This window comes from Nicotiana sylvestris, chromosome 7 (assembly GCF_000393655.2).
Source record: "Nicotiana sylvestris chromosome 7, ASM39365v2, whole genome shotgun sequence".
Taxonomy (NCBI): domain Eukaryota; kingdom Viridiplantae; phylum Streptophyta; class Magnoliopsida; order Solanales; family Solanaceae; genus Nicotiana; species Nicotiana sylvestris.
In genome coordinates, this window is record NC_091063.1 from 90,373,708 (window position 1) to 90,387,795 (window position 14,088).

At 36.9% G+C, this 14,088-nt stretch overlaps 1 protein-coding gene across 1 annotated transcript; it reads right to left on the minus strand.

Moving 5' to 3' along the window:
• Positions 1 to 329: 329 nt before the first annotated feature.
• Positions 330 to 1,689, minus strand: LOC138873420 (uncharacterized). Its single transcript, XM_070151890.1, has 3 exons — positions 1,253 to 1,689; positions 652 to 943; positions 330 to 557 (listed from the first exon to the last, which is right to left on the minus strand). Exons 1-3 carry the CDS (start codon positions 1,687 to 1,689, stop codon positions 330 to 332), a joined length of 957 nt encoding a protein of 318 aa, XP_070007991.1.
• Between the last annotated feature and the right edge of the window lie 12,399 nt (positions 1,690 to 14,088).

Here is a 14,088-nt window from a genome sequence, read left to right on the forward strand (position 1 = left end):
GCCTGTTCTAAGTCAATGAACACCATATACAAGTCCTTCTTTCTCTCCCTATACTGCTCCATCAATCTCCAAACAAGGTGGATGGCTTTTGTAGTCGAACGCCCCAGCATAAACCCAAATAGTTTCTTGGGAATAGACACACCCCTTCTCACCCTTAGCTCTACCACTCTCTCCCAGAATTTCATAGTATGGCTAAGCAACTTGATACCCCGATAGTTATTGCAATTTTGGATATCACCCTTGTTCTTGTATACAAGAACTATCGTGCTCCACCTCCACTCTTCGGGCATCTTCTTCGTTCTAAAGATGACATTAAATAACCTAGTGAGTCACTCCAACCCTAGCTTTCCCACACTCTTCCAAAACTCCACCAAGATTTCATCTAGCCTGGTCGTTTTGCCTCTGGTCATCTTACACATAGCCCCCTCAACTTCATCAACTCTAATCCGCCTACAATACCCAAAGTCACAGCAACTCCCGAAGAGTTTTAAATCACCCAGTATAATTCTCTTGTCCCCCTCCTCGTTCAAGAGACTATAGAAGTAGGCCTGCCATCTCTGACAGATAAGCCATTCATCCAACAAAACTCTACCTTCTTCATCCTTGATGCACTTAACTTGATCCAAGTCACGCGCCTTCCTTTTCACATACCTTGGCTAACCTGAACAACCTCTTATCCCCAACTCGACCCTCGAGTTCCTCATATAAACGACTAAAAGCTGCAGTTTTGACCGCCATAACTGCTAGCTTTGCCTCTTTCTTAGTTAACTTATAATGCTCCCTATTCACCCTCTTCTCCTCCTCATCTACACTTTTCACTAGCTTTAGATACACTGCTTTCTTGGTTTCCACTTTTCCTTGCACCTCTCCATTCCACCACCAGTCTCCCTTGTGACCACCAGAGTAACCCTTTGAGACCCCTAATACCTCTCTCGCGGCTTCCCTAATACATTGTCGTGGTCCACATAACGCTTGCGCCCCCACTACTCCTCCAAGCCCTCATAGTCACCAGTTTAACCCCCAACTCCTCCACTTTAGCTTCGGTTAAGGCTCCTCACTTTATCCTATGTTGGCTATACATCTCCTTCTTCCTCCTCTTTCTCGTGATCACAAGGTCCATGACCAGGAGCCTATGAAGGGTCGAGAGGTTCTCACTCGGGATGACCTTGCAATTCGTGCAAAGACCTCTACCAAACTTCTTGTAGAGTAAATATTCAATTCGAGTCTCGGCCAACGAACTCCGGAAGGTGACCAAGTGCTCCCTCTTCTTCGGTAAATTGAGTTTGCTATCACCAAATCAAATGCTCTAACAAAGTCCAACAGAGACGCTCCTCCTCCATTTCTATCTCCAAAACCAAAGCCACCATTCACATCATCAATCCTCCCAGATGTCACTCCAATATGGCCATTTAAATCTCCCTCTATGAAAAGTTTCTCGATATGTGGGATACCATGCACCATCTCATCTAAATTCTCCCAGAAATGCCTCTTGACTTTCTCATCCAAGCCTTCTTGGGGTGCACTAATTATGTTCAAAGTCAAACCTCTAACAACTAGCTTAGTAGTCATCAGCTTGTCATTCACCCTCCTAACCTCCACCACTAGTTGACAGAGGTCCTTATCAACCAAGATACCTACCCCGTTTCTGCCCCACCCTCCCAGAGTACCAAAGTTTGAAATTGCCCACATCCCATGCCTTATATCCTACCCACTTAGTCTATTGTACACAAGCTATATTAATCTTCCTTTTCTCGAGAATCTTCGCTATTGCTACAAATGTTCCAGTCAAAGTTCCTATATTCCAAGACCCCACTCTCAGCCTAGTAGGTCCCTTAGCTGACAGCCCCGAGGACAAGATCTTGCCCTACTGTTGTTCACCAAAGCCACTATAATATATGAGTCAATATGCTAGCACTATCCCGAAAATAAGCGATAAAAATAAAATGAATTACCGAAATATAATATACCACTAAAAGTCTCAAAACAAGTGAAGAAATAAAATAAAGGAACTGATAGGAACTATAATCTACAACTAAAGATTAGAAAAACAGATGAAGAAATATAGTACAAGGGCTAAAGGGGCTATAATCTACAACTAAAGATCACAAAGAAAATGTGCAAAACTATAGTGCAAAGCTATCACCAATACAATTAATTTAACAATGCTAGGGCAAATACTAACTAAAGATTCAAGAACAAAATAGGCAGGTAATGAGATATAATTATGCTATAATATCAAACTATTAAAATATCAAGACAAGAGAGGAACAATAGAACCTGGATTGGAGCCCTTAAAGTTAACGAAAATTTGGCCGTGATGGATTGCGACGAGATGGAGGAACGGTGTCGTCGTTTGAAATTGGCGGACCTAGAATCAATCATATATTTTTTGGATCTGTATTCAGTTTTGATTTGTTTAACCACTACACCCAAATGTTCCATATATACGCTTTGAAAATCTTCCATACACCTCGTCAGAAAGCTCATTGGAAAATCGATAAATCTCCAGAAGAAAGAACAAATTTTGCCAAAAAATCAATAATGTAATTCCAAGAACCCTGACTTGATTCTCAAGAAACATAAAAGTAAAAGAGAAATTAAACTGAAAAGCAGATGCAGAGAGAGAAGAAAAATTCAATTTATTATTTGATATAAGATCTTTATTTGACCGCTTTTGGAATACAATTGGTTCTTGGGCTGCAAAGACGATAGAATAAGGGAACTGCGAAGACAATGGGGGTGGGATGGATGGAAAATATGATGCAACCGCAAGGGAATATGTGAAAACATTTGTCTTTTTAGCTCAAGAAGACGGTGGTTCTAGGTGGAGAAGATGGCATCAATGTTGATTATGGATGAAGAAAGTAAATTTTGCTAATATTGTATTGTTAAATAAGAATGAATTAAATTCTCAGAAGCAGACTGTATCAAAAAGTGTTCGAACCAGTATTTTAGTAAGGGCAGTGGCTTTCTTGTCGGTAAACATGTCGGACTGGTCGAAAATAGTGAAGGATGAATACCGAGAAAATCGTAGAAGTGACAGCAACGATGATTTTGACTGGAAGGACGATGTCGTGGTTGACTTTTTTATTTTCTTTATAGATTAAAACTTTATTATCCGAAATAGTTTCCTATGGTTTGTATTTATGGTATAAAGTTATTTTGGTTAGATTCGAGTTGTCTGAAGTTGGATATTCGCAGAAAAGGTTGGATTGAGTTAGCTTGTTTGAGATAAGTATCTAGCCTAACTTTGTGTGAGGTAACTCCTTATGAATTGGGATTGATTATGCTATTTGTGTTATGTAAAAGCCTTGTACACAAGGTGACGAGTGGGTACATGGGTTATATGTGGTGTTTGACTTGTTTAGGTTAATTAGACTTTTTCCATGTCTTTAATCAAATTGCCACTACATGTGATATCTCTCATTATTAATCAACTCTTACATGTTAATCTATCCCTACATGCTTTATTTGACATAATTAACATTTCTTTTACCTCTTACTTGTCATTTTGCTCGTATATGCTTAGTTGAAGTTATTGCATTCCTTATTGACTTGTTACATATCCTATTGTTGAATTACTCGTATTTGAACATTGTTATTTCGTGAAGTATCTTCTCGCTAAGTTTTTGATGTTGAAGTTGTGAAAGTCGGCATCACATTGAGGTGAAGTTGTTAATTATTGAGATACCTTTCTTGTTGAACAATTTACATTCATTTTGTTATTTTTGAGATTCTTGTGCATATTGTAGTTGAGCCATGGGCTATTTGTTGTGAAAACATTGACATTGTTGATTCTTTTGGCAAGTTGTGGAATTTGAGCACTTGAGATGTGAGTTGTAATATGTTGTGATAATGATACGCATGTGGTGGTATAAAGCTAGGGGTTGGTATACATGTGATGAGATAAGGTGGGCTTGATACACGTGTTGCTAGTAGGGGAACTACATGAAGTCACGTGGTGCGATAAGGTGGGATAATAATGCGGGTAGCTATTTCGGGAAAAATTCAAAATTAAATGTAAGGCTCTCGCGGTGATATAAGGACGGATTATGCTTGTAACTGTGAAATGAGATTACGAGACAGTACCTCGGTTGTGATTCTTGTTGTTATCTCTAATTTACCTCACTTGTATTTTTCCACATTATTTTCTTGATGTTCTTATTATGTGTTCCTTCCTTGTTGCCTTTATTTCTTCAAATTCAGTAGTAGTTTATCTTGTTGTATTTCTTTATTGCCTCATTTTCGTCATTTCCATTATTAGATTGTACTATACTTGTTCATCTTCTTTTTCTTATCCTAGTAGGTGTCTTGATCTGACCTCGTCACTATTCTACCGAGGTTAGGCTTCATACTTACTGGATATTATTGTGGTGTACTCATACTGCTCTTCTGCACATTTTTATGCAGATCCAAGTACCTCGACCTAGGCTAGGCACCAGTGAATAGAGCATTCAATTTAGAGACCTCAAGGGATACCTGCCCAGCGTTCGCAGGCCTCGGAGCCACCTTTTGTCCTTGTTTTTCTACTACTATGTATTAGGGATTTTACAGTATATTTGTGTAGAGCTTGTGACTCAGTCTCACCAAATATTGTGAGTTATTGTCAGCGGTATTATCGAGTTCTATTATGATACCTAGACGGTTTAAATTTGAAGTTCTATTATTATTTCGCTATTTCTCCATGCATGCTAGACTTACCTTGTCTTAGAGACTAGGTATCATCATGATATTTTATGATGGGAGATTGGGGTCGTGACAAAATTCGAGCTCTAGAACTCCAAATATGTTGAAAATACCAAATGGGCTAAGTGTGGAACTTTTGTAGCAGTACTTTTCGTGTTTGCAGCCCAAAATCTACTTCTGCAAGTCCTAAGGGCCTACGAGTCGCTTCTGTGGCCCAAAATCCGCTTTTGTAATATCGCTTCTGCGGCCCTTTTTCCGCTTCTGCATTGCACCTGCACTAGCAATCTTTCCAAACACAAAAAAAGGCATAACTCTCTCATACGACATCAGAATTCGATGATTCTTGTTGCTATAGTTCTGAAATCACAATAAGGATCTAATAGTTCAATAAAAACACAATTTAGAGCTCATTTGTTTAATTTGATACCATTTATGCTTGAATAAATGACATTGAAACATCAAATACGAGTGCAATACAACCCAAACCCATTCAAAACTCATCGGAGTCCAACCAAAACTTGCGGATACGTCTAAAATTATCATACAAACCTGTTGAACTTTTAAATCATGAATCCAAGCATGTTAAGTCCACTATTTGACCGTTGTCAACTCAAATTCTTAAACTTAGCTAGTAAGCAGCTCAAGTGTCTAGATCACTCTTAAACATTCTAGATCACAACCAAACTTTGCACACAATTTTCAATTAACTAACTAAACCTATAAAAGGTCTCAAAACTCTAATAGGAGTCTGATAACATCGAAGTCAACTCCCGGTCAAATCTATGAACTCCCCAATTCTTCAAATTGCCAACTTTCGATAAATAGAGCCAAAACCTTCTAGGAATATCCAAATTCAAATCTGAACATTTGCCCAAATCCAAAATCACCACACGAACCTAGTGATACTATCAAATCTCGATCTGAGGTCATTTCCTCAGAAGTCAAACCTAGGTCAACTCTTCCAATTTAAAGCTTCCAAATTGAAATTTATTCTTCCAAATCAAGTCCGAACCTCTTGAAAATCAAAACCAACTATACGCACAAGTCATAATGCATAATGTGAATTTACTCAAGGTCTTAAACTCCTAAAGAAAGTGCGGAAACTCAAAATGACCGATTGTATCATTACGAATGGTGAAAGCTTAGCCATGCAAGTGAATCCTTTATGCATTTTTACATGTTTTTATATGAATAATAAATGCTACTTTATCCCTCTATTATTGACTGATAATTTAATTGTCAGGACTGATTTACCTGTGTTGAGTTGATAACTCCTATTTTTGTTGAGTTGATGATATTGCATCCGGTTATATTCTTATTACAAGCTATTAGGTATATTGCACAGGTTCTTTGATTAGTGAGTATAACATCATTGAACCTCATCACTACTTCACCGAGGTTAGTCTTGATACTTATTGAGTATATATTATTTCATACTCATACTATATTTCTATATATTTTTGTTTAGATTCGGATATTAGCAGCATCGCACCTAGGGAGTAAGTTCGTTTACTGATCGAGCGGATTCAAGGTAGTGTTGTATGGGCGTCGCATACCCTTGGATTCCCCTTTGTCATTGCCCCAAACACTGGGAGCGCGATCGGTGCTCAACTGAGTGGACCTGGGCGAGCAATCCTATTAGATTTATTTCTACCCAACTCGCCCAAGATCAAGAGAAGACATATTTTCACTAATTAGACAGTAGGGAGATCATGTATACAATACTAAATCATTTCATTAGTTACTTCATTTTAAAGTCTCAAAATACACAGATTCTTATAGTTTGAAGTGGAACAAATGATCAAAACACAACATAACTTGTTTGACTTTTCTAGCACCCATGTACAACCCACACTGTGTCTATGGAGCTTCTAGAAGATACAAAAGAGTATTATGATAGTGTCGGCAACAAGGTGTCGGCTATACCTCAACATGTGATTATAATATGAACAAAAGATACAATACATGACCCCGGGATAAAGTGGGGCTCACCAAGTCTGCTGGGAGGAGGGTGTACCACTATCACTGATCAACATTGCCTGATATGGAACCACCTGCATCCATTTAAAGATGCAGTGCCCCCCGTAAAAGGGACGTTAGTACCGTCGAATAGTACTAATATGTATAACTAAACACCATCTCAATTGAATGAATAACAATACAAGGAGGAACAATCATGAAATCAATGGAAGCCCTGAATAATACCAAAACATCAAGTTAAGAATCACATAAGTTTTCAAGTAAATTTCCATGATCTTAGGTTGGGAGATCTTTAATACCGATATACCATCAATCACAATACCATTGTATTCTTACACGGAGTCCGATCATGACCCGATCGGCTAGGTCGTCTCATTTGAAACATCCACTATAATCACAATTTCAGTTACAATTTCCAATACAACCACCATCATGTGTGAGGCATGGTGTCCGATCACGGCCCGGTCGGCTAGTTCGTCTCCCCCGAGACATTACCATTTTCTATCAATCATCTCACTTCATACATATTTCACATCTTTTCAATTCATTCGGCATAATTGGCCATAATTGTAACATCATACTTGGCACTTGGCCGTAGTTAATAATTCAAGTTCTTTTTTCACATTCCAACACCATTATCATCATCAACAACAATAAGGCTTTTCATTCAAGATATTAAATACACATATGAGCAATTTGAAAATTTTAGAAACATAGGAACTTTTCATACAATTTGGCATAACAACCTTCATTCGAACTTGACTTGAAGTCTTAACATTTTTAACACATATTCCATATTTTGAACACACCCTCAAATGATAAGATAGCATGATGAAGCATCTAAAACACATATTGAACATATATCCTACAACCCAAGCATATTCGGAATGGCCAATTCTATAATGATCAATTTGGGACTTACACCAATTGCATGAACACTGTGGGATTCAATTCTAAGAAGAGGGGGTTTAGCCAACATACCCCAATTGAGCTTCCTTAACTCTAAAATATTCTGAAATTTCTTAGAAACTTCAATCTATTTTAGAAATATAACAAGTTGAACCAAAATTAGGGAGGTGATCATGATTCTAGATCATTTGAGCATTTTATCAACCACTAGGTGTGCATCAAGGTTTTAAGGTCCTTTTTATGAAAGACTTCATCATCCCACAACCCATTCTTTACCATTTTTAGCTCACAATCTTCCTACACTCTTTGGTAACACATGCATGCAAGATGAACAACTCCCCTACCCAAGAATTAACTTGCTAATTACCTATTTTTAGTTAAATTTCGGAATTGAGGGCTAGGGTATAGATTCTTGCCTCTAGGATAAAGACTTGGTGTGTTTTCCTTGATAATCTTCAAAGACTTAAGCAAGAATCGAAGGGTAATTTGATGAAGATCACTTTCCCAATCTAAGGCACTCTCTCTCACTCTAAAAGTATTAGGTTTTGCTAAAAAAAATGGTCCCTTGCATTTATTTTAACAAAGTAGGGTCGGTTATAAAACCCAAAAATGAGGCTCCGGAACAGGATCTGCGGTCGCATATGCGACCATATAATGTTTATGTGGTCCGCAAAATGGGTCGCATAATGGCCCTCAGGAACAAGCATTTTCTGCTTTACTCTCCGACCAGTCTGCGGTCCGCAGAATCTCCCTTCGAAAAATTTCCAAGCTAAATATGCGATCAGAGTGCGGCCTGCAAAATAGTTTTACAGTTGCATAATGGGCCGCGAAAATGACATAAAAATGTCCCAAAAGACTACCTCACTCTGCGGCCATTCTGCGGCCCGCAGAGTGATTATGCAGCCGCTTAATGAGCCATAGAAACACCCAATTCTGCCAAACATTTTCCTTCAGTTTTCGAGCGGAGTTGAGAATTTTTATAAATTGTTAAATTTCAAGCATTTGAGTATATTTTTAATTAATTTGCACGTTGATTGACTAGTTTCGGATTGAATGGCACCAAGTTGGGGCTTTAGAGCGAAATAGTGACCGGAAAGTGGGGTTTTTTAAGACGAGGTAAGTCTCATTTCTAATCTTGTAAGAGGGAATTAACCTCATAGGTGAACTAAATTATTATCTGCTTCTATTTGTGGGGGGCTACATACGCATGAGGTGATGAGAGTCCGTATGTAGCTACTAGTTATGCCTATGTCCGGGTAGTTCTAGGCTTACATCATGCCTTGTTGATATTGTTATTGATTTATATTTATTGTTTGCCTGGAGAGGGAGCGGGATTGAGTTTGCTTATTAAATGTTTTGAAAGGAGTTGAAATTGATGAAAAATTGGGATCTTAAATGTTTTCATTTGAACTTCATATTTTGAAAAGAATGGAAGAATACTATAATAACTTAAGAAATCTATGTGTAACTGCGTCGCAAGTATGATCCGCGAGCGGGGTATTTCTTAAATTTATATTTGACCACATTGCAAGTATGATCTACGAGCGGGATAATTCATTCTACTATTCTAGAGAGAGCGAGTCGATCACCTCGACAGGTTAATAGATGCATTTATGGTTTGCGTTGTTCGACCCTCGGCAGTGTACAGTTTACATTTATGTTGAATCGGGTTGAACGTCCTCGGTGGTATTTGTGTGTGATAATAGAACTGGAAGTCGTTTTTTTTAAATTGGTATAAATTCATTGTTTGGTGTGATGATATGTTTTAAATGAAGGAAGTGGTTTAAGCTCTTGAATATGGTGAAGACTTGTTCAGTTATTTCTTGTTTTGAGTCTTATTGTTGTATATCATGCTTAATTGGAATTTCGTATTATCATATTGTTGGCCCTTAGTAAGTGTTGAAGTCAACCCTTCGTTACTACTTCTTCGAGGTTAGATTGGATACTTATTGGGTACAAGTTATTTTTGTACTCATACTACACTTGTTGTACAAGCACATGTATGACTAGTGGCCTTGTGGGCGCAGCAGCCTGGTTGATACGGGGAGTTAGGTGAGATGCATCTTATGAGACGATCTGCAGCAAGCAGAGTCTCCTTCAGAGTTCTTATATTTTCTTTTCTGTCCAAATTTTGTATTTCGGACAGTTATTGTATTTTGTTTTACTTCCTAGTAAATGCTCATGCACTTGTGACACCGAATTTTGGGATGATTAGGGGATATTCAGTATTGAAATTGGAAACCGTCATTATTATTTGTAAAGTTCATCTTTTACTAGTTAAATTGAAGGAAATTTATGATTTTAAAAATATTAAAAAGAGAATTAAAATAATTGTTTAGTGTTGGCTTGCCGACAGTGGTGTCTGGCGCCATCACGACCTTTAATGGATTTTGGATCGTGACAACATGGTATCAGAGCACTAGGTTCACTTAGGTCTCACGAGTCATGAGCAAGTCTAGTAGAGTCTGGTGAATCGGTACGGAGACGTCTATACTTATATTCGAGAGGTTACAGGGCTGTTAGGAGCACTTTCCTTCTTGATTCATCATCGTTTGAATTGATCCTTTTGAGGCATGTACCTTTATTTCTTTCCTATTCAATCTTATACGATGTGAAGCGCTTGTTATGGATTGGAAATCGAGGAATTGTCATGATACTACAGATATGGTACATGATGTTTCTACCTACGTATTTGATTGGGCTATTACCGTCGCCTTTCGGAAGGCCGTCCTGTCCTTTCAGCTCAACATTAGTATTACCTAAGGTTTTGAGATTTGGCATTGATTGTTATGACAATTCATGCGTTGCTATCGCATAGTGTTTGTGTAATGGTAGGATGCTTGTTTAGGCGTCGAGGTAGTGAATGACCTGAAAGGAGGTGTTACACCGTGCATGATTCATAGATTCAGTATTCTATTTCCGGGGAGGAAAGACAATCAGACTAGGAATATTCAGATTTGGGTTGATGGAGTAGCAAGGCTTGGTATTTTTTAGCGTGGTAGAGTTCTCAATTGTGATATGGTTTCATCGTCCTTGTTGAACGTGTTATGGTTCGCCGATGTTGTGGCCTTATTCAATTTGCCTTCGGGGCAGGGTATTGTGAAATAGTGCTTGAGATACGGTTGTCATTATGGGTTGTATAATAACTTTTACTACAATGCTTACACTTTGCTTTAGCCCCATCAGAGTCAGTATATCTTTCAAAAGTTTTCAAACGGTCGATCAAGACTTCACGAGTTCTCTTTTCTTTGATGATGGATACAAATGTGAGATGTGTATCTTAGGACTATATTGAAAAAGGTCAAATACCTATGCAGCTCGTTAAACTTGTCAACATTTTTTATTTAGACACCTGAACCATGGATAATACCTATCGAACACTTCAACTCCAACCAAATTATTCCTATTAGACACAAAACTAACAATCTCTCACCAAAATACAATGCGTGATTCACACACGCTGTGACATGGAAAATAAACGAAATACAAGATGACATATGGAAATTAATACATAAGTTGTTCTCCATATTGGGAAATTGTTTCTTACCCTCTGCCTTGTCTTCTTCGTTTCACTCACAACGAGACCCACCACCACAGCCCACCATTTTCTTCATTTTCCAGCCATTATTAATCGCTATAATCACAACAACCCTTCATCATTTTCTTCATTTTCCACCACAAGTCCATCACCCTATTTCACAAAAAAGGTGTTGTTTTGACATATTGCTGATTCACCGCTAAAATTATTGTAGAAAAACGCATCAAACTGAGACAAAATTGTTCTTGAAGGCAAAATGCGGAACACCAAGAAAAAGATTAATTATTCGACAATTCCATAGGCACAAAGCTTGACTGAATTTGGTTGCAGAGCTAATTAAAAGAACTGGTTCAATAACTTATGGTTGAACCTAAAACATTATTTAAAGGGTATTATCGAACTATGGTGGGCAACAAGGTGGGACTCTACTGGTTTGAGTGTTATAAAATATAGAAAAAATATTAAAACTTTCAAGGCCTTCATCATCATTCATAGTAGTAGAAGTGGTACAATGCATAGTGGGATTAACATTGCCTACATTAAGAGTAGCATCATTAAATATATTTGCATAATAATTATATAATTGTTGTAAATAATCATTTAGCTTGTTCATACAAACATATATATCTGAGGTTTCAGTTGGTCTAATCTCCATATAAGTATATAAAGCATTGATTAATTGGTGACAATCAGACATCTTAATAGAAGGATTTAAAACAACACCAATTAAGTAAATCGGAGGAATTGAAAAGAAATATTTTTTGAATTTTGCTTACATTTTTTCAACAGCATCTTTATATTTTTCTTTCTTTTTAAATTCACATATTAGAAAAGAAATTTCAGCTATACGTACTAAAGCCATAGTAACAGTAGGGTAATATGCTCGAGAAAACTCAACAGTAGTTGTATAAAATTTATGTAAAAATTTAACATCATTAATGGCCTCTCAAGTAGTAGTTGTTAATATATGGTTTGGATCAGTATGCGCATTACCAACTTCAGTTATTGGCAATCTATATTTGTAGCAACATTTTAAAAATAAGTATGTATAATTCCATCTAGTAACAATTTCGTCTGGCATGAATCTGGGCTTAAGGTTATGCTTGGTACATTTATTCTTAAATTCCCTAATTCTTGATTGTCTATTATTTCCTTGAATAACACCAACTTCTCTTTTAACATGAATAATCTCAGTTGAAATAAATCAAGGCCACTTTTAACAATTAAATTATAAACATGACATGCACACCTAATATGAAATTTTTCGTCAAGTGTTGGTTGCAAATGCAGTTTTAATATTGAAATTGCGGCATTATTGTTAGAAGCATTATCAAAAGACATACATAATACTTTTTTCTTAAGATTATAAAATTCAACAACTTCGCATATAGTAGTACTTATAAACACATCAGTATGACTCTGATCTTCATCATATTTAAAAGCGATAATATGTTTTTACATACAATAATTATCATCTATCCAATGACATGTAATTGTCAAATAATTATTTCCATTAACAGCATGGCCAATATCAGAAGTTAGAGAAACTTTACAAGGGATGTGGTCAAACAAATAACGTATGTATGTTTGATATTGTCCATGAAATCTAAAGATATCATATCTACAAGTACTTCTAGGGATACCTTTAAATAAAGGATTATAAATCCTTTGAATATACATAATAAGATATGATGAAGAAGCAACAAAAAAAAAGGTAGACAACCCAAAGCAATCATTTTTGCTAACTCCTCATGATCCTTCATTTTATCATATTTCATAAGTCCTCCAGTAGTAGGGTTTAGAGTTGCTTGATTTTGATCTAAATCAGAGGCACATTCTATAGGATGCTCAATTCTTATATGTCTACTAAGTGTCTCAGTCCCCCCTAATTGTCCTCCAGTATTATGTTTAAAATCATCATTACAAAGTATGTATTTAACTCTATCAGTACCTACTATTTCGTCAAAAAAATTTCAAACCTTATTTTTTTCTCCGATTTGTAGTCGCCACAGGCGATCTACTACTAGCACTACGACCGCCACCTCTGCTACCAACTCCAGCACTACTAGGTGTAAGTGATGTCTCATCTTCAATTTCTAATTCATTATCTTCTATATTGAAATCTTCCTGTAATTATTCATAATCTATATTATTATCAGGCTATTTCAGTAACATGTGTATAGTCATTTAAATTACTACCAGATGTTGAAGTAGTACCTCTTTTTCTATTTTCCCGATTACCCCAATTAGTAACCTTACTACAAACTCTTTTTGCAGCATTAAATATATTGTAAAAATTTAACTACTAGCAAAAATTAAATATGCAAATAAAATAGTAAAAAAGTGAAAGAGTTGGAGGGAGTGCACCAAATTCGACAGTAAATTGAACACCTGATGATTTCACAACTCCAATATTACCACGATGTCATTGGTCAAAGTTTGAAGTTCAATTGTTCAAACTTCAAATAATAAATAATACGATAAATTAAATTTCAAAAAAAATGAGAGCCAAATAGTTGATTGCACTTTAGGTGAAGAATGAGAGAATGATAATTGAAAATATGACTTTGAGAAATGACAGATGAGTAAAGAAATGAAGAAGAGGGGGGAGTGTACTTATAAGTTTTCAAAGGGCTAAACTAGTAATTACAAAAAGTGTTATTTTTTTAAAAAAAATTGCCCAAAAAAGGGCTATTTGTGCAATCCAGTCGTTGGGCGATGGCTAAAAGCCAGCTGACCGTTGCCAACGGTCTAAAACGTTTAAATTTTTTTTCCAGAAATCTGGCCGTTAAACCGGTCCGATCCGGGCCAATTAACCGGTTCAATAAGAATTTTAGTTGTCCGAGTTTGACCAGTCCGGTTAACCGGATCTATTTAGGTGAACGGACCAACCCCTAACCCAGCCCACCCGCCCCCCTAACAACCAGTCCGGACCGATCCGGAAATGGGTCAACCTAGCCCTTTTGACACTCTTA